This window comes from Sminthopsis crassicaudata, chromosome 2 (assembly GCF_048593235.1).
Source record: "Sminthopsis crassicaudata isolate SCR6 chromosome 2, ASM4859323v1, whole genome shotgun sequence".
Classification (NCBI taxonomy): Eukaryota; Metazoa; Chordata; class Mammalia; order Dasyuromorphia; family Dasyuridae; genus Sminthopsis; species Sminthopsis crassicaudata.
Genome location: NC_133618.1, coordinates 27680123 through 27700518, shown reverse-complemented (window position 1 = coordinate 27700518; position 20396 = coordinate 27680123). Strand labels below are relative to the sequence as shown.

The window sequence follows — 20396 nt, the reverse complement described above, 5'->3', positions numbered from 1 at the left end:
GTCCTCAGTGTCATCTTGGAGACCAAGCTCCTGGCGGGCTGTGGGCACCCTCTACCAGTGACTTGGATGCAGGGGAAGAGCGAGGCGATAGGGAGGCAGCCGTGCCCTAAGTCACGGAGGCCGTGTCCAAAGTGTTCTCTGAGCCTAGAATTGGACTGAGTGCAGTCCTCGAGGCTGCTGCTCCGAGTTAGGAGGACATGGTCAGAATAGTATGGATGGAGAAAGATCCGGAGGGGTAATGAGCTGCACGTCTATTGTGTGATCCAAGAGGGAGCAGAGAGAATAGTGAACCCTGAGGGAAGCCAGCTGCGCAGAAAGAGCCAGGGGGACATCATCCTCCGGAGACCAGGGCAGGAATGGTGCGTCCAGGAAGGACTGTGGGATTGTAGCGTGTCCAGCGCCGTCCTGAAGTGGCCCTTGGCCTCCTCTGGGAATCAGTGGGCAAGCCTGGAGAGGACTCACCTTGTGAGAGAAGGGAGGACCAGCCACAGGTCCAGAAGGAGATGAGACAAAAGAGAACTTAATCCCAGGGGACAGCCCATGAAAGCTGGGAACAGTAAAGAGCTCTGAGTCACTCCATCTCAAAGGAAGGGGCAAGGAGCTGGCCCAGAGAGGATTTTATGTTGGCTGGAGGGGATCGAGAGCACGAGAGTTTGCTGAAGAGTGGGTGACATGGTCAGCTCTATGCTTTCTTTTCAGTATAATTTAGGGGTACTTGTATTATGTTTGCATAAACATCTTTAAAAAGCGTATTTATCCAATTAACTATAATAAACATTTTATCTTAATAACATTTCATTTTTCCCCAGTTGCATGTCAAGATAATTTTAAACATTAATTTTAAAACATTTTCGATTTCCAAATTTTCTCCCTTTCTCTCTCATTTTCTCTCTCCATAAGACATCTAGAAAGCAATTTGATGTGGTTTACATATTTACATATTAGTTATGTTGTGAAAGAAGACCTAGACCTAAAAGAGGGGGAACACTTCCTCCCTCTCTCTCTCTCTATCTCTCAAGTGAAAAGTTGTAGGCTTGGATCTGCATTCAGAGTTCATCTGTTCTCTCTCTGGATAGTATTTTTCCATTGTGAGTCCCTTGAAATTCTCTTGGATCATTCCATTGGTGAGAGTAAGTTAGTCTTTCACTTTTGATCATCTGACAATATTGCGTTAACTGTGTAAAATGTTCTCCTGGTTCTGCTCACTTCACTTTGCATTAGTTCATATACGTCTTTCCAGGTTTTCCTGAAATCAGCCTGCTTATCATTTTTTTCTCACACAGCACCATTCCATTACAATCCTATACCATAACTTGTTCAACCATTCCACAATTAATAGAAATCCCCTGATTTTCCAATTCTTTGTCGCTATAAATATGTTGTGCAAATAAGGCCTGTTTTGTTTTTAAAAATCTCTTTGGGATTCAGATCTAGAAGTGGTATTGCAGGATCAAAGGATTTTTTGGCCCTTTGTGCATAGTTCCAAATGCTCTCCAGAATGGTTGGATCAGTTAACAACTCCACCAACAATGCATTAATGTCTCAGTTTCCCCCTACATCCTCGTAAACATTTCTCTTTACTTTTCTGCCATATTGGCCAATCTGAGAGGGTGAAGTGGTACATCAGAGTTTATTTAATGTGCATTTTACTAATCATATGACTATAAATCACTTTGATTTCTTTATCTGAAAACTGCCTTTCATATTTATCACATGGGGAATAACTTGTGTTCTTATAAATTTGATTTCAGTTCTCTATAGTTGAAAATTGAGACTTTTTTTGCTTTACATCTAGTAATTCTATCAATCTCTTGTTTGGTCTCAAATTTTTCCCTTCTCCACAGATTTGACAAGTAAACTATGTCTTGGTCTCCTAATTTACTTATGAAATCTTCCTGTATGTCTAAATCATATATGCATTTTGACCTTATCTTGGTATAAAGTATGAGATGTTGATCTACTTTTACTTTCTGCCAAACTGTTTTCTAGTTTTCTCAATAATTTTTGTCAGGTGGTGAGTTCTTACCCCCAAAGTTTGGATATTTGTGTTCACCTGAACATTAGATTACTATGGTCATTTACTTCTGTGTACGATGTGTCTTATCTTCTTTCACTGATTCACTATTCTATTTCTTACCTAGTACCAGATATTTTTGATGTTTACCACTTAATGTTTGTTTGTTTGTGATCTAGTACAGCTAGGCCACCTACCTTCATATTTGTTTTCATTAATTTCTTTGTTATTCTTGACCTTTTGTTTTGTTATGATTTTTTCCTAGCTCCATAAAATAATTTTTGATAGTTTGATTGGTTTAATACTGAATACGTAATTTAATTTAGGTAGAATTGTCATTTTCATTTTTATTATACTGACTTGGCCTATCCATGAACAACTAATATTTTTCCAGTTGTTTAGGTTTAACTTTATTTGTGTGAAAAGTATTTTGTAATTGTGCCTTGGCAGGTAGACTTCCAAGTATTTTATATTATCTACAAAGGAATTTCTCTTTCTATCTCTTGTTACTAAATTTTTTTAGTAGTATGTAGAAATGCTGATGATTCATATGGGTTTATTTTACATCCTATAACTTTGCTAAAGTTGTTAGTGATTTCAGCTAGCATTTTTTTTGTTGTTGAGTCTTTAGTTTAAGTATTTTATCATGTCTGCCATGAGTGATAGTTTTATTTCCTTGTTGTCTATTTTAATTCAATTTTTTTCTTTTCTATCTAACATATAGTTGTTTTTTATTACAGCTTTTTATTTACAAGATACATGCATGTGTAATTTTTCAGCATTGAGAGTTGCAAAATCTTTTGTTCCAGTTTTTCCCCTCCTTCCCCCCACCAGATGGCAAGTAGACCAATACATTCTAACACATAGTTAACATAATATTTAACGTAACATTTTCTGTCTAACATAATGCTGATAAAAGGCATTTTTGCTTTACCCCTGATCTTATTGGGAAGGTTTTTTAGCTTGTCCCCATGATAGATAATGCTTGCTGATGATTTTGAATAGATATTATTTATTACTTTGAGAAAAGCTCTCCTATTAGAAAATAGGAATAGGTGTATTTATCAAATGATTTTCCTAGATCTAATAAGATACTCATTATCATTTCTGCTGATTTTGGTATTGATATGGTCAATTGAATTGGCCTTACATTGCTAGCATAAATCCTACCTGGTCATAGTATATAATCCTGTGATTATTGCTGTGATCTTTTTACTTTTATCTAAAATTCTTGCAATCAAGATTCATTAGGGAAATTTCACTATTTGGGCTCTTACAGTTATCAGCACCATGTTTGTGTTATAAAAGAAATTTGGTAGGACTCTTTCTTTGCCTATTTTTCTAGGTATTTTAGTTAGTATTGGAATTAATTGTTCTTTAAATATTTGTTGGAATTCAGTTGTGAATTCATTTGGTTCTGGGGATGTTTTCTTAGGGAGTTCATTGATGGCTTGTCCAATTTCTTTTTCTAACATGGGATTATTTAGGTATTCTTTTTCCCCTTCTGTTAATTTGGACAATTTATATTTTTTGTGAATACATTTCACTCAGATTGTCAGATTTATTGCCACATAATTGGGCAAAATAGCTCCCAATTATTGTTTTAATTTCCTTTTTATTAGTGATTAATTCATTCTTTTTATTTTTGATACTGGTAATTTGATTTTCTTCCTTCTTTTCTTAATCAAATTAAACAGTGGTTTATCTATTTTATTGTTTTTCCCCTGTAAAACTAGCTGGTAGTTTTGCTTATTAGTTCATTGGTTTTCTTATTTTAAATTTTACTAATCTTTCCTTTTGATTTTTTTTTTCAGAAATTCTAATTTATTATTTAACTGAAGATTGTAAGTTTCTTTTAGTTTGTTCCTTTTCTAGTTTTTTTTTAATGTATGCCTGATTCATTGATCTGTTCTTTCTCTGTTTTATTGATGTGTTTAGAGTTAGAAAATTTTCTCCAAGTACTGCTTTGACTGCTTGCCATAAATTTCATAGAAAATTTTCTCCAAGTACTGCTTTGACTGCTTGCCATAAATTTCAGAATGTTTGTATCATTGTTGGCATTCTCTTTTAGGAAATTAATTGTTTCTATGATTATTCTTTGACACACTCATTCTTTAGCATTAGATTATTTTGTTTCCAATTAATTTTTATTTATCTTTCCATGATCCTTTATTCAATACAATTTTCATCGCATCATGATTTAAAAGGCTGCATTTACTTCTGTCTTTTTGCATTTGATTTTAAGATCTTAATGTCCTAATACATGGTCAGCTTATGTAGTTGCCTTGTACCACTGAAAATAAGGATTATTTTTTTTTTTGTCTTTTTGTACATCTTTTCTATTTTTTGTTTCCTTTACCAAGCACTTGACTCTTCCATCATAATCCTCATTTTAAAAAATTTCTTCTCTCTTAATTGATTTTTTTTTTTTTTGGCTGAGGCAGTTGGGGTTAAGAGACTTGCCTAGGGTTACACAGCCAGGAAGTGTTACATGTCTGAGTTCACATTTGAACTGAGCTCCTCCTACTGCAGGGCTGATGCTCTATCTACTGTGCCAGCTAGCTATCCCTCTTATTTTATTTTTTTAAATCTTTCTGACTCTTCTAGGAGTTATTTTTGGGGCTTGAGACCAACTCACATTTTTCTTTGAGTCTTCATATGTAGATGTTTTGACACTGACAGACCAATGGGCCTGACTGCTCCCCTCCTACACGGAGGCCTTTGAGCTGCTGCTGCCCTGGGATTTGGCTGTCCCGTGGCCCCGGGGCCTCAGTTGCTGATCTGCGTCTCCATCTTCCCTGGACTGTGCTTCCCTTTTACCTGAGGGAGACTAAGTTGTCTTGGAATGAGCAATCATTTCATGCCATTCTTTTGTGCGTTCCTCCACTCCAGATTCGTTTGGGGGGGATTAAAGTTGTTTGAAGGGGAATTTGGGAGAGCTCAAGCAAGTCTTTGCCACCTTCTGGTGCTCTTTAAAAAAAAGTTAAAGATTGTTTTGAATCAGTCAAGATCTGTCTTCTCATCCAACCCCTAACTGGGAACAGTGGAAAAGTAGAACTCATCAGCAACGCTTAGAATCCATCAAAAAACATCCGCAGTGACTCCGTTCCATTCCTCACTCTGGGTCCTTCTCTGTCAGGGAGACAAGTTTTCTGGAATCCTGGTTGGTCATTACACTGAGAGAGTTGAACATAAAAGTATTCTGTCATATTCAAAACTCTAATTCGTTTATTTGTGCTCAAATTCATGAGCCCCCTCAGATTCCCATTCTTTGAGTTACAAATATTTGTGAACATCTTATAATTTGTTCTGCATGGGACTAAATCCCTTCCTTGATTTACTCTCCTTTTAATTCTCTCTCCCTCTTCTTTGCTTTCCTCCTATTTTTCTGTTGAGTGGATTGTGTTTCTGTACCCAGTCATTTTGATGAGTTCAGTTGAGAATATTTGTATGGCCGTCTCCTTGTGCTCCTTCACCTTGTCAGGTAATTTCCCCTAACCTTCCTCTCTTTCCCTTCTCTCTAGTCCCCAAGTATATGCTCTTCCCTCTCTTGCTGTTCTTTTCTTGAGATCAGGGGCAGGAAGGAAGGCTCAGCACTAGGATGGTTCAGGGTCTTACACCCCAGATCCTTCTCCTTCCTCTGCTTTCTCAGTTCATGCTCCTCAGCTACTTTCTCCAGGGCTTTTTCTTCTGACATTTTTTCTTCCCTCCCAAGGGTGGGGTGGGATGAATTTTCCCTTCCTTTTTGGTTAACCAGCTGTCCCATGTGTCAGCTCAGGCTCCTGGCGGCCTTGGACAAAGCATGGTGTGTCTCACCAGGGCGTTGCTGGCCGTCACCGTCACAAACGCAGACAGTTAAGTTCTTATTTCCATTGGTTACTGGTAGGAAACATTTGGAGATGCAGGGTGGGAGTTTCTGGACTCAATTCAGTGACTGTATTTATTAACACTTCTGGGCCATTGGTGGATTCCCCAGGAGACTGTTTCTTTTCAGAGCAGGACTGTACTTCTCCTGAGGGCAGGAACCGAGTCTTCTCTCCCAAGGTGGAGATGGGAACCACGTCCCAAAGCTCAGTGGAGCGCTTCTTAAAGCCATGAAATCAGAACCTGCTCTTTCAGTGACAGAAGATTGCTGGGGCCCCTGAGTGCAGGTCCTAGGGCTCTCATCTCCTGTGGGACCCTGGCTGCCTCAGTTTCCTCAAGTGTCACATAGGAATAATCTGAGCACTGCCTCACCCCCAGTCTTTGTACAAGCATTCAGCACACGTAGGGGGCCCGCCTAAAATGCTCATTCCCTTCCCTCAGGTCTGGGAGAATTCTGTACATGTTCTGCCAGTCATGAAATCACTGTTTCATCCACCAGTTGGGGAAGGGACCCTCGAATGTTCTTATCTGCTTGCTGGCTTTGGGGACAGTTTTCCACTGACTCTTTGGGGAGAGATACAAAAGAAAGATAAGATCTTTTTGCCCCACAGACTGAATGCGAGATGCACAGCAATCCTGTGTCTCTTGAATCCTAGTTTTGAGGGACATTTTCTCAGCGCGATGTTGTTACTCACTTCTGAAATTTCTCCGCTTACTCCCCGAAGCCTTGTGTATTTGTCCACCAGTGTTCTCCCCCCTCCTAACTAATGGCTTCAGCTTCTGCCAAAGAAATGTCCCATCTGAGGAGAGAAACGTTGCTTGTTCAGCCATTCCCAGGTGACGAGCATCCTCTCCCAGCTCCAGCTCCACAAAAAATGCTGCTCCCAGTGTTTTCCTCCAAAGAAGCCTGTTTTCTCTTGGGATTCAACAGTCGGTTGTTAAACACTGTGATGAGCTCTGAGAATGCAAAAAGGCAGTCCCTGCTCTCTGGAGTTTCCAATTTAAGGGGGAGGACGATACCAGGCAGATTTGTAAGAAGCATGTCCTGTACGGGATCTATGGGAACTGCTGAGTCGAATTAGGAGGGATTGGGGACGGCTTCTAGTAAAAGACGGGTCTCAGGGGGGCCCTAAAGTATATTAGCAAGGTCAGTGGCCAGAGCAGAGGAGGGAGAACTTCCTGACACGGGCACCACGAGGCGAGGTCTTGTTCAGGGGACAGTGCTGGGGGTGAGGGGTAAGGACTCAGGCAGGGAGGAGGCAGATGGGAAAGGCCTTGGACCCCCAACAGAGCGTGAGAGGGAGCCATGGGGGGTGGGGGGGTGATAGCTTTAGTAATAGCATGTTGCTTCACGTGAGTATGGAGAGTAAGGGGGGGGGGATTCAACAGTTCATGTATTCGACAAACATTTCTTTAGTCCCCACTGTGTTTGTGCCAGGATTTCTGCTAACCTTGCAGCTGAGGGCAAGAAAGATGGTCCCCGTTAATAATCCTGTAGCAAATAAATACAAACTAAATCCAAGATACTTTCAGGCAAAAGGATGCTCCCAGATGGAAGAATTACCTACATTGGCTTTTGAGTAGAAACGTGAAGAAGAAAGGGATTCTCTGAGCTAGAAGGGAGAGTCCCCGATATGGGGGATGGCCAATGCAGAGGAGAGAGAGAGAGAGAGAGAGAGAGAGAGAGAGAGAGAGAGAGAGAGAGAGAGAGAGAGAGAGAGAGAGAGAGAGAGAGAGAGAGAGAGAGAGAGAGAGAGAGAGACACACACACACACAGAGAGAAAGAGAGAGAGAAATAGAGAGAGACAGAGACACACACACAGAGAACGAGACATAGAGATACACACAGAGACAGAGGATGCACAAGGAACACAAATGAGCCATTTAGGTTGGAACAAGGTCAGGGGAGAGGGGAATCTATGCATTTGGCCTAGAAAAAGATCAGGAAGCTGCTCCTGGGAGAACAGAGCTGTGTCCAGTGCTTGATGAGCGTCCTTGGGGCAGGGCAAGGGAGCAGGCAGACAACATGGAGGCCATGTCCTACCTTCTTCCCCCTTTTCTGCCATTTTTAGCTGACTTAGTGAGGGAACCTGCCTCCCTCTTCATCGCTTCCCTTTCAGCCCTCTAGGTGCCAGGAATCACCCATTGCTGCCCAGGGCCATGTTGGAGGAGCACCATGAAGGGTATTGGAAATCAGGGAGGACTTCAGGCTGAGCGCCCAGAGTCCCCCAGGAGGGGGGACTACCAGTGCACAGCAGCCTGAGTGATATGGAGAAGGGGGTGGGCTGGAGAGGAAGGAGCTGGGGCAGGGGCCTGAATCCAGACTCGGAGCCAGGGCCTGGACTGATTAGAGCTGATCCCATGCCTCGTGCTCCCGTTAATAAACTGTTTGTTTTTTTGAGATGAGTAATGGGCATTAGGAACTTGAGAAATGTGAGCTAAACGGAACTTTCCCATAATAAAGTCTCTTCTGTCTCCCAGTAACATAACCCCTTCCCTAAGTGTTAACAAACCCCCAGAGCAGCTTTCACTGGCCATATTGACAAAACCAGTTAATACCCCGTTAAAACAGATTGCTAAAATAATAACCCTTTTTAAGTAAAAAGAAATCAAATTACGCTCATTTCCTTAGATGATGTGGTGTGCTTGTTGTGTGTACACAGTGGCCCACAGAACTGATTTTTTAAAATGACTCAATCGCCTCCGAGCTCCTGGGTCCTCATGGGGCCTTGGTGGGACAGTTAATACGTGGTCAGGGAACAATGGTTCCCTTTTTCTGCCCTTCCTGTTCCTGGCACTGAATGACAACTCCATGGTTCCTCGGGGGAACTTGCGTTTCTGGGGTATAGCCGCCGTTAGCCAGCATTACACCGAATGCTCTGGGCGACTTTGTTTACCAGCCGCTCTTCACATTTATAATCAGTCAGGCCTCACAGCACGGTGTGCTGATCAATAATTTAGTGAAGAAGCATTTATAAGGCGCTTATGCTGGGTATCATGCTGAGCTCTGGGGATGCAGAGGGAAATCCAAAACAGTCGGGTCTCCTACTCTGGAGACGAGGTGTCCCTGAACAGATTTGTCCAAATGCATACAGAGGGGGTGGAAGGCCACTTCGTGCAGGGGGCTTTGGGGAAAGGTGGCGGGCCTGAGGGGTGGGCAGAGGAAGGAGACCATCTGGATAGCTTCATATTGCTGAGGGTCCAGGCTGTGACTGATGGTGGGCGCCCTTTGGAGCAGCTCAGGAGGGGTTGCTCTGGAGGAGTGATGGAAAGAGGAGGACCGGTGTCTGCCATGTAAAGGCCATTGGAAGCAATGGACTTCTGGGGCCTTCCAGCTCTTCTTTTGTCCAATGAGTGCCCCATGAGCTCCCCAACCTCCAGCCCAGGGTTAGGTTCTGTCTCAGGAGAGAGTTTGCCTGTAGACCCCGTGGCACCCAAAGGTCACAAGATGTCAGAAGGGAGGAGCAGGGTCTCCCATCGTGGTGGCCTTGGGTCAGGGCCTGCATCAGAACCTCCCAGAACCACTCCCACAAAATGTCACGACTTCCCCCCACTGAGGTGGGGGAAGTATCCCCCAAGCCCTCCCCCCCAGAATTTGTTCCTTATTCAAGGTCTTCATGTGGGCTTTTGGGGCCTCTGGGAGGGCTCATATCTGAGCACCTGGCACCTCGTCTGAGAGTCCCATGGCCTCTCCTTCCTTCCTTCCCCACACCTGTTTCGTGGATTTTCCAGCAATGCTTTCCCTCATTAGATAGACCCTGGCTTGGAGGGCCCTGGACCGGGGCTTCTTAAACTTTTTCCACTCGAGACAAGAAATTTTTACGCGACCCCTGGTATGTAGGTATCTAAAAATAAGTATAGGAATCCAACATTTACCGATAATAAACCAAAATTTTGTGACCCCACATGGGGTCATTACCTAGTCTAAGAAGCTTTGATCCACATCAGATTGGAGAATGAATGCAGAGCAGTATTTATTACCTGCAGATTATGTACCAAGAATTGTTTAAGCCCAAAAGATCCCTTCTCTTTTCCTAACACAGATAAGGAAGTTGCGGGGGTGGGGGATAATTTTGGTCTGGGAAATTACAGGGATGGGTAGTGAGGCAACGGAAGGGGGCTAACGAGGTGACCCAGAGGATGGTCAGGGTGACCTGGTTCCAATCTAGCTCTTGACTCTGGGCCAGTCATTTGACCTCTGCTCATTTCAATTTCCTCATCTATAAAATGAGGATTATCATAGCCCTGGCCTGTGAGGATCCATGTGAGATCAAGTGAGATGGTAGTTGTGTAAAGCTCCTAGAAAAGTGTCTGTCATGTGGTGAGGGCTCTCAGTGATTATTCTCTGCCTTTCCTCTTCTTAGGTTCAAACTCTCTTTTTGGTTGCCTGCCTCTAGCTTCTCAGTCCTAAGACTTACGTGTGGTTTCCCTCATATTCCCTGTGTCCCAGAGGCTAGCAGGAGGCTCATTCCCACAGGCTGGAAGGCCCGGCTGCTCTGATAACTGCCTGACCCTGGCTGGCCAGCCCCTCAGCCTGGGGAGCTTTTTCTTTGGGCCCCCCCGTGCTACCGGCCTAGGCCCCCTCTGACTTTGGAAGTGTCTGTTCTGTTGAGTTGGAGCTTACTCGATTCAGCCCGATGTTCTAGCCTAGAAGGATGAGCTTATTCAGGAGATGCTTTCCTCTTGAGCTGATTTCTCTCCTCCCCTTCTTTTTCGGAATATTTTAGACCAAAGGATGCTGCCAGTCCTTCCTGTGAGCCCAGGTAGATGTCAAGATGCCCTGACTTTAATCATAGCACTGGGCAGTCACTCTTCTCAAACGTTCTCATCATTTGGGATTCATTGGCCCGTTTATCCCTCTTATAAGAATCTAGTCTCGAGGAGGAATTTTGGAGAAATAAATGGTCACTGAGGCAAGGATCTTTTTTCTTCTCCCTTTGGGCACATGCAGCACATGCAGGAGCGGGACGGTTCTAGGATCCTCCAGTCATTCTAACTTCTGTTTGTCTTTCCCACATGGTCTTCACTATGCTTTCTGGACTTTCTCACATGGGTGTCCCTTCTCAGCATGCAGTACCCCTCGGCTGTCCCACTCAGTTATTCTTTTCAAATATGATTCCCGACTTATATTTAAGTTGAAGTTGTCGAGTAAATGCTAAGGATCTTCATTTTATGACTCTAATGTCCTTATGTAATGTTGTGTCCAACAGTTATCTATATGAGTGATTTATTCTTCTGCTCTTCAGAGAATGCTATTTTCTCTCTGATTTATTTTTCCAGTGGGGTAATACAGTGTGTCTACACAGTAGGAACATCATAAATAGCTAATTGAGGTTCATCAGATAAGAACAGATATTAGATTTTGGCCAATATGTCAATTTTGTATGTTCTTCAAAAGAATATTTTGGTTTTTTTTTTTTATTAAGTTTTTATTGATGTTTTTTATATCATAATTCTCCAAAGTTTCCCTCTTCTTCCCCCTACCAGAGGAGCTATACCATATAACAAAGTAGTACTTTTAGAGAGGAAAATAAATCAGTGCATCAGAACAATCCATTGAAAAAGTCTGAAAACAAATGCGATGTGTATGGATCTCTCCATTTCCCAAGGAATGCATTGGAGCCGTCATTCTTCATTTGAATTTTGCTTGATCTTTATAATTTTATTACATCGCTTTTTGATTTGGGGGGTGTCATTATTCTTGCCACTTATACTGTTGTAGTTTCTATGTCTGTTGTTTTCTTGGCTGGTTTGGGATGAGTCGGGGTGATCTTGCTTTACTCTGACTCAATTCATACAAATTTCCCCAGACTTCTGTATGTATCACATAGATCAGTTCTTATATCTCACTAATATTCCATTACTTCACGTACCATGTTTTGTTTAATCATCCCTTAATTGATGGGCATCTTTTTTTTGTTCTCAATTCGTAATCATCCCCCAAAAAGTGCTGCCCTGAATATTCTAGAGCATATGGGGCCTTTCTTCTTCTTGGTGCCTTTTTTGGAGTGCAAGCCAACTAAGTGGAATCTCTTTTTCAAATAGTCATTTTTATCTGCCTAATTCCAAATCGTTTTCCATGATGGTCGTATCATTGCAAAGAACTTGCCGCAGTGTATTTATTAGCTTATCTGTCATTTCAGAATCTCTCCACCTTAAAGAATTGGCATTTTTTTCCATCTTTGTCCATTTGCAGGATGTGAAGTAGAACTTCAGGATTTTTTTTTTTTGATTTGCATTTCTATTGTCAGGGACTTGGAGCCTTCAGTTCATGTGGCTGTGGATACCTTACAGTTCTTCTCTTGAGAACTCTGTTCATATCCTTTAGCCACGCAGCTATTGGAGAATGGCATGAAAGGTGTTTTATCATAAAAGAGTGTTACACTGTCAAAGGCTTCTCTGCATCCTTGCAGTGATCGTGTGGTTTTGGATAATTCTCTTTGTAATATAATCATTTAGGTTGATTTTTTTTCCCAATGTTGAGTCATTCTTGTATTTTTGATTACAGTGAATGGTTTTTGTACAAATAAATCACTGGAATTTATTTGATCTAAGGAAAGCTGGCTGATGAGTTTCTAATCAGTCCATCCTCATGTGAAATTGAGATTTTTATGAGATTGTATTTGTTGTGCATCCCAAATGTGATTTATTTTCTTGGTATTTAAACCCTGTTTCTTCTGGTCTAATGAAATTAGCCAATGGCGATTCCAGTTCTTATCAGTGTGGCACTCACCAAAGAGATTGGAAGTTAGAGATCTGCTTTGATGCCCTAAATTTCCTATTTATTTGCTTCTCGGTCCTTGTTTGTGTGTGGCCTTCGTCTGCATTTTCCCTGTTAACTTGTCCACGTAGCCCCTGCTGTGTCTAACCATCACATCTGCTGTCTTCTGAGATATAGGCCCGCCTTTGCACAGTTTCTCTGGCAGGTGGACGCCGTTCTTCCTCTCTGTCAGGGGTCAGTGGAAGTTACCATGACAATTGTTCCTGGAAAAGATATTTCTTACTTAGGTTATGTCTTTCTTTGGGCGGGGGTCGTCCTGCCAGAGCTGCTGCTTGTCATGGGTGCTAAAAACTTGGAAGGACAAATTTCCCCAGTTCAGTTCAGGCTCCTTACTGTCTGTCTGCAGGACAGTGGGATGGGAAAAGGGACAGGCAGAGAGTAGGAGGCTCTGGCCTAGTGAGGAATTAGACTTCCAACCATGAACCTCCCATGATGATGTCGTCTTTGATTATAAGGCTCTCATGATTCAGGTCAGAGTTCACCATGCTGGGAAGGAACTATCAAAAGAAATCAGCCTCTTACTTGTCTCATCCTTCCCCCCAGTGTCGTACAGCTTATTCTTCACAGAGACGGCAGCATCCAGGCTGGAATGACTTTCCAGCCTGCTCCTGAGCATCCTCAGCGATCCTGTACATTTTAAAGAGTCCCCACTCAGACTTGGAAGCTCAAAGTTTCCAAATCACAAATCTTCCTGAGTGAGACTTTTTTCCTAAGTTCTGGTAGCCTGGGGGGAAACCATGGTAGTGCTAGAAAATGTTACTGTTTCCCCCTCCTCCCAAAGGCCTAACACAGACCTAGGAAGGGCCCCACTCCCCTGCTAGAAGCCACTTTAGTTAATAAAAAAACTGTCTCAAGAGGAAAACCCAGCAAGAGACCAGGGTCTGCTTCGAGATGTTTATTGAGTTGTAGAGCTGCCCTCCTGCTTCTCCTGTATCACAAACTGCTCGTGGGAGACTTCAGGCCAGGTGCCTCACCTGATCTCAGATTCAGCTTGTCCAAAGTGGAATTCGTCACCTTCTCCCTTGTTTGCATTCAGGGCCGGCGCCTTCCTTAACCATTGATCTCTGTCTCTCCATGTTTCCGAAGTGTCTCCATCTCAGCATCCGCGCTCCCCCAAAGGCAAGCTCTGCCCAACGCTCACAGCGTGGTCTCCTTCCCTCAGGTTCCTGAAGCTTGGCCCTGACCACAAACTGGCACTTCCTTTCTCCCCATAGGACCTGCTTGCAGGCTTCCAGGGGCTTTCTAGCCCTGCCTCCTCTCCCCCATCCCAGGCTTCCTGCATCTGGCTCCCCTCGGGTTCTCGGCAGCCCGGCTTTCCTCATGCTCACTTCCTTGCCTTGGGACCGGCAGCTGACTGCTTTCCCCCACCTGAAATCAGAGGTTTCTTTTAGGATTCAGCTTAAATGTCACTGTCAGTAGGAGCCTTTCCTGGTCCCCTTCAAATGATGGAATCCATTCCATTTCCTCCCCATACTCCGACCCCTCACTTTGACTCTCTGCCAAGCATGGCCTGTAGCCATTCTATGTGCTCTATGTGCATCTATGTAAGTGTATGTTGTCTCCCCAGTTAGAATGTCTTCCTACTCCAGTTCAGCAGGGTGCTCAGTAGATGATTAATAAATACTTGTTGCTAGGTTGATTATAAATATGATACTTGGCTACCCTTATATTTAAAAGAATTTGATTTTTTTAATGTGTTCATGATTGTTATTTAATTATTTGATATACAGTCAACTTTCTTAAAAGAACACATCTTTTGGTTCATTTTTCGGCAGGTTTGATTTTTTAATTGCTATTTTTAGTTTCACCTTTAAGAAATCTTTTAAATTAAATTACATTCTTTTTTCAGTGAACAAAAGTTCACCTCTTCTCCGTCTTCTCACCCTACTGAGCGTAGTTGAGCAAAACAAGTTACTGCTTGGCCATATCCAAAAAAACTGTCTCATTTAGCTTGGTAGGTCTTTTACATTTCTATTAGTAGATGAGTAGCCTGTGTCACAATTATTCACGATAGCTGATCCGAGTTCTCAAGCCTTTCCAAATTGTTCATCTTTGAATATATTGTCATCATATAAATGTTTTCCTTGTTTCTGTTCATCTGTTCATCTCATTCTGTATCGGATCATACTTCTCTTCTTAGCTTTCCCTGAAACCACTCCTTTCATCATTTTTTACTATACATTATGTATATTTGTTGAACATTTTATGTACTCTGCCTTGTTCCATCATTTTCCAGTGGCTAGGTACTCCCTCAGTTTCCAATTTTTCACTACCCCAAAAACGACTAAATATTTTTTATATCCTTAGAGTTTATTTTGTTTAGAATTCATGCATCCTTTAATCTGCTTTTCCTTTAATTCCCCCTTTTCTCCTTTGAGTGAAATAAGTTTCTGTACTCGATGGAATATGTGCATTCTTCCCGCCTTTGACCAGTTTGGATTCTGAGGCTTCTGCAACCCCCTTTCTCCTTGGATATAGACTTCTATTTGCACACTACAGTTCTGTAAGAGAATTTCTGCAAACCTTCCCTTGTTTTCTCCCTTACTCTGTCCCCAGCCCCATCTGCCTCTTCCCTTCTCTTTCTCTTCTTTTCCTAAGCTCATCAATAGATAACGGAACCACTTCCAGGTTTTGCCTAATTCGACTCCCTCCATGACCCGTGCTGAGAAGAGATTCCACAGGGGACACGTACCATCTCCCCCGGTTAGAACCATAAGCAGTGGATCCCCATTGTTCATACTTAACCTTTTTCTATTTCTCTTGGCTCCCATGTATATGCTTCAGAATTTCTCTGATGCACTACTCTGTTCATCAAGAATGCTTGGAACTCTTTTATTTCATTAAAAGTCTATTTTTCCTTGTAGGATTGTGCTCTCTTTTGCATGGTAGATTATAATATAGGTAAACCTATATCCTTTGCCTTCTAGAATATCATAAGCTTCCCCATTCCTTTAGAGTGGTGATTGCTAAATCATGTGTAATTCTGATTGTGGCTCCGCAGTACTCAAATTCTTTCTTTCTGACTATTCACAGTACTTTTTCTTTACGTAAAAGCTCTAAATTTTGGTTATAATGTTCCTGAGTGTTTTCCTCCTAGGATTTCTTTCAGGAGGTAACAATGGATTCTTTCCATTTGTTTTGTCCTTTGATTCTAAGAAATAAGGGCAGGGGTGGGCTGTGTGTGTGTGTGTGTGTGTGTGTGTGTGTGTGTGTGTGTGTGTGTGTGTGTGTGTGAGAGAGAGAGAGAGAGAGACAGAGACAGAGAGAGACAGACACAGAGAGAGAGAGAGAGCCTGTCACTGTTGCAATAACTTTTTTTGATAAAATTGTTGTGTTGCTCATTCTTCCTGCTTACTTTCTGACTTCGGGCTTTACATTAGAGCTAATCTCCGCACACCTTTGTAAGGAGGGACTGGGATAATCTTACTGTTGCCTTCTTGGAGTATTGCGTGTTGTATTATTCTGGGATCCAGGGAGCTCAGGCTAAGGTCCTGAAAGTTTTCAGTGCTTTGCAAGTAGTCCCTTCCAAAGCAGGTCTGACTTCTGACCCCAGGTCTGAGCTCTGCAAGTTCCTGGTGTGGGTTGGCATTGGAGCACTGTACTTCTAGGCCGGCTCATCTAGACTTTCAGGAGATGGCTGCAAGATTCCAGTTGCTCGAAGGGAGCCCTTACAGGGAGAGAAGAATAGGGTCTTCTTTGGTCTGAGATTCCTGCCCTGGTTATTCTTTTGCAGGCTTCAAACTGGGCTGCGGGCTGGTCCCAAGCTGCCCATCTGCCCCTGGGTCAGAGCGACAGAACTGCTTTCTGAACTTGCTGCTCCGGATCTACAGCCTAGGCCCCGGCACCATTCCTCCCCCAAGAAGGTCATCCCTCGGTGCCTTCCTCAGGCTACCTGGGCTGTGTGACCCAGAATTGCAGTGAACCACAGAGCTGTCAGTCCTGACATTTCCTGGCCCCTAAAAGTCCAGTCCCCTCTGTCTTAGATCAGGACCTCTTCTCGCTTTGGGACACAGCTCTTTCCTGTACTGGGATGCCAGACTCGATCTCTAGTATCCACAGACCTTGCTCTCTGCCTTCCTATGCAGAAAAAATTGTGTATTGTGATTTTTTTTTTGAGGATTTCCTTATTAGGTTTTGGCCTGGTATGTTTTCTCAGAGTGTTTGGAGAAGTTTTTTAGAAGGGAGTTTGCTCTATTTCTTCTTGCTACTCTGCCATCTTGGCTCCCCATTACTCATGATTTTGAAACATTCTTGTCTTGCTTTTAATTTAGAGAAGAACATCCTCTGACGGGATCTGCACCTTTTCACAAGTTTTAGCTTAACATTACAGCTCACTCTGACACGCATCGAATCACTTCCCAAGATGGCGTCCATCTTGGGCCACCGGAGGCGCAAACAGCCAAGCCGTGGGGTGTTTTAAGAATTCCACAGTAAGAAGCCACTGCATTCCTGGGGAGTTTGTTTCCGCTCACCGGCCTCACGGTTTCTCTTGTGTTTTCCAGGGGAAGGTGGCTCAGACCGCGTGCATGTCCGCCTGCAAGCACCTGGCCACGTCACTGATGCAGCTGCTGCTGGAAGCGGACGTGCGGCAGCTCAGCCTGGGAGCCCTGCAGCAGTTCAACCTGGACGTCCAGGAGTGCGAACGTAAGGATGGGCCCCTTGCGCCTCAGCTGGGGGGGAGGTGGGCGGGAGGGCCTGGAGGCCATCGGCCCGGCCTGGTCAGTGCTGGGTGGGCTTTTTCGCACCCAGTTTCCTTCCCATCCTTTGGAGATGTCTGCCTCTTCTGCCCTGTGCCCCCACTTGTGTGGTGGGTGCAGCTGCCTTCTCCTGGCTTTCTTGTGGCCTGTCTGACCAGTCCGTCCTGGGCTCCTCTGGGAGATTCCCAGTCACTCGCCATGACTCTGCCCTCAGGAGCTTGGTGCCTCTTAGTGATTGTGCCGGCTCTCGGCTTCAGCTGTGCTCTTTAGCTCAATGGCTCTCAGAAAATTATATTGTACTTTCAGGCTGACGAAGGTCTTTATGTGTGCTTTCTCATTTAATTGTCACAAGAACACGATGAAGGGGGTGTTGACTCTTGTTCTTGTTTCACAAATTAGGAAATTGGGGCTGAGACCTGTCCGTGTCTCCTCCTCTCCCCGTTGCCGTTTGGGTGACTCAAGGCTTGACTTCCCTTTGAGGGAAGGACAGTTTCTTAAAATTATAGAAAAACCTTTCTCTCATGGAGAAACTTGAGGTTTTACATATTGACAGCAATGTTCCTGAAACAAGCCAGGCCGCTTTCTTCCTCCAGTCAATTCTGGGCCCATTTCATTGTTTAACTGCTATCTCTGTGACGGTATCAGTGAATGAGTGAATGAAAAATATCATTTAGAAAGTGCTTTCTGTGTGCAAAGCCCTGTGCCAGTCCAGGGGACACCAAGAGAAAAGTGCCCCTCGTGACTACTTAATGGATTCTGTATCATTCGTCCATTCATTGTCATTTAGTCTGTCATGCCCCACTTGGGGAAACACCATGTCTGGGAGGTTTCAGATGCGTTTAGTTGGAAAGGCCTCACGCGCCTCAGGTTGCAGTGACAACACTGATGATAGCGCTGCTTTTAGTTTCACTTCCATTGACAGAATTGTATCATTTTCTGCTGTCAAATGCTTTATTTCCGGGGATTTGGGGACAAGACTTTTCTTGTCGTCTGTGCCTGTGTCTGTGCTGCCCGCTGGAACCGCTTCCAGGCTCCCATCTAGACAAAGCTTTCTTTCCAAAATGATGGCGGAGGACAGCGGGCGGGAGCGTCGCTTTTCTCAAGGGCTCAGGGTCATTGAGGCGATGGTGGCAGTGGCTCAGCTGGCCTGGCCCACGCTGCCTCCTGAATGTGTCCCTGCTGCTGCCTTCGCCTGCGGGAAGGGACCGGCTATACCCAGAGGCAGAAGCTGTCCCTGCCCTCAAGGAGCTTATTATCTACCCGGAGACTGTAAGAACCAATAGATCTGAGGCAAAATAGGAGAAAAAGGAAATAATGGAGAGGGGCTGGGGAAGGACTCCTGTATAGCAGAGGAGTTTAAGAATTATTCTTTTTATATATATATATAATAAAATATTGTTATATTATAATTAAGAATAATTCTTACGTAATATAGTTCTTATAAGTATGCCATTTCCCCAGCATCAGAGTCCTACAATCCCAGTACTGCAGCGGATTTAGGATCCCGTTGTTGTGAGCCTCTTGTCCCTGTCATCGGTTCACCATGGAAGGACCACCTGACATCCTGAGTCTCTTAGGTTCTCTTGAAATGTCCTGCAGAGGAGGGAATGGATGACCTTGCTGCTTAGCATTCTCCTTGGTGATCGCTTCTCTTTGTAACCCGTCATTTCCATTTCCCTCTGACTGGGTTGCCTCTTGAAAGACCTTTGCAACATCTGGGCTGCTCCCTTTTCACCACATGCTCTAATTTTCTTCACAACGATTTGACACACTTGCCACCTCTTTTGCTGGCTAAAACTGTTCAGTCTGGCAGGAGACTCAGGGTTCTGAGAGTGGAAAGTTCTGCTCTGGACTCTTACCTCTGAGCAGGAATGACCTGGCCGCTGTGGAGAGAACCCTCACCTGGCTCATAAAACCAAACGAATACTTTCCATCGGGATGGAGGAGCAGAGTACAAAGTGGAATTTGGGAAGAGCTGATCAAGTGAGCGATGAATCAGTGGAATATCCTCTGGAGAGATACTGTGATCCCTCTTTGCACAGCGTACAGCTGGCTCCCTCTGCCCTACCCCAATCAAAGCACGGTTAATCGATTGTGCTCAGTCTTGCACGCCACATTTTTGGGAGCATGTCGACAGGGGGAAGAACGTCCAGGAAAGAATTCGTAGGATGAGTCGGTACACTTGGTATCATCGCTTATGAGGATGCAGGACTAGGGGCAGACACAAGGGCATGTTTCCAGGATCTGAACAGGGAAGAGGGTTTGCAAATGTTTCTTTCCCTCGGAATCAGAGGAGAGAAATGGTGTGAGCTAGATACATGACAGAAGGGGCTGGCCTGTCATCCCCATGTAGGGTCCCACCTCCAGGATGCCCCAAAAGTGCTCCTTCGGCTTCTGTTTCATGACTTGGAGATAGAGCCCCAAGCTTTCTGTGCGAGTCTGAGGAAGGAGGTGCAACTTCCCCCAGTGCTGCTGCTTCTCCCCACCTAGGCGGAGCAGAGTTATATGATATAAGCCCAATATAAGGAATAACTTCCTGACAGTTAGCATTGTCTCCAAGCAAAATGGACTCTTAGGAAATGAATGACCCTTCTGTGAGGTCCACCAGTGAGGTCAGAAGGACCAACCTGTTGGCTGAGGTGGAGGGGAAATTCTTGCTCCATTGCAGGTTAAACTATACGGCCTCGTGGGTCTCTTAGATTTGAGGTTCTGTGGTGTTCTTTGGGGTTGGATCATTTAAAATAAAGTACTGCAGGCCAGACTGGTGGCCTTTGCCAGTCCCCCCAGCTCTAGTGGCCTCTCAGTAAGACTACACAGGTTCACAATCCATTTCACAGATGCTTTTGATGTTAATGATACCCTGTATCTGGCAGTAACTGAAAAGGGTTTGTGGGCCCAGCAGGTCATTCCGTGCCATGTCCCCAGAAGCAGGGTCCTGACTGGCATCTGTGGCTGCCTTGGACACCCTGGGGAGGTGGACATGAAGCCTCTGAAGGATCAGTCAGTAGGATCATGGAGGCTGGGTGCTTTACCCTGAAAA

At 44.0% G+C, this 20396-nt stretch overlaps 1 protein-coding gene across 1 annotated transcript in view; it reads left to right on the top strand.

Annotated features, from left to right (window-relative positions):
* Positions 1-20396, top strand: part of EXOC6B (exocyst complex component 6B) — a 509545-nt gene that overhangs the window by 351048 nt on the left and 138101 nt on the right. Inside the window, exon 19 of the mRNA XM_074285536.1 lies at positions 17162-17303. Within this exon, the coding sequence (XP_074141637.1) occupies positions 17162-17303 (142 nt within the window). The remainder of the gene's footprint in view (positions 1-17161; positions 17304-20396) is intronic.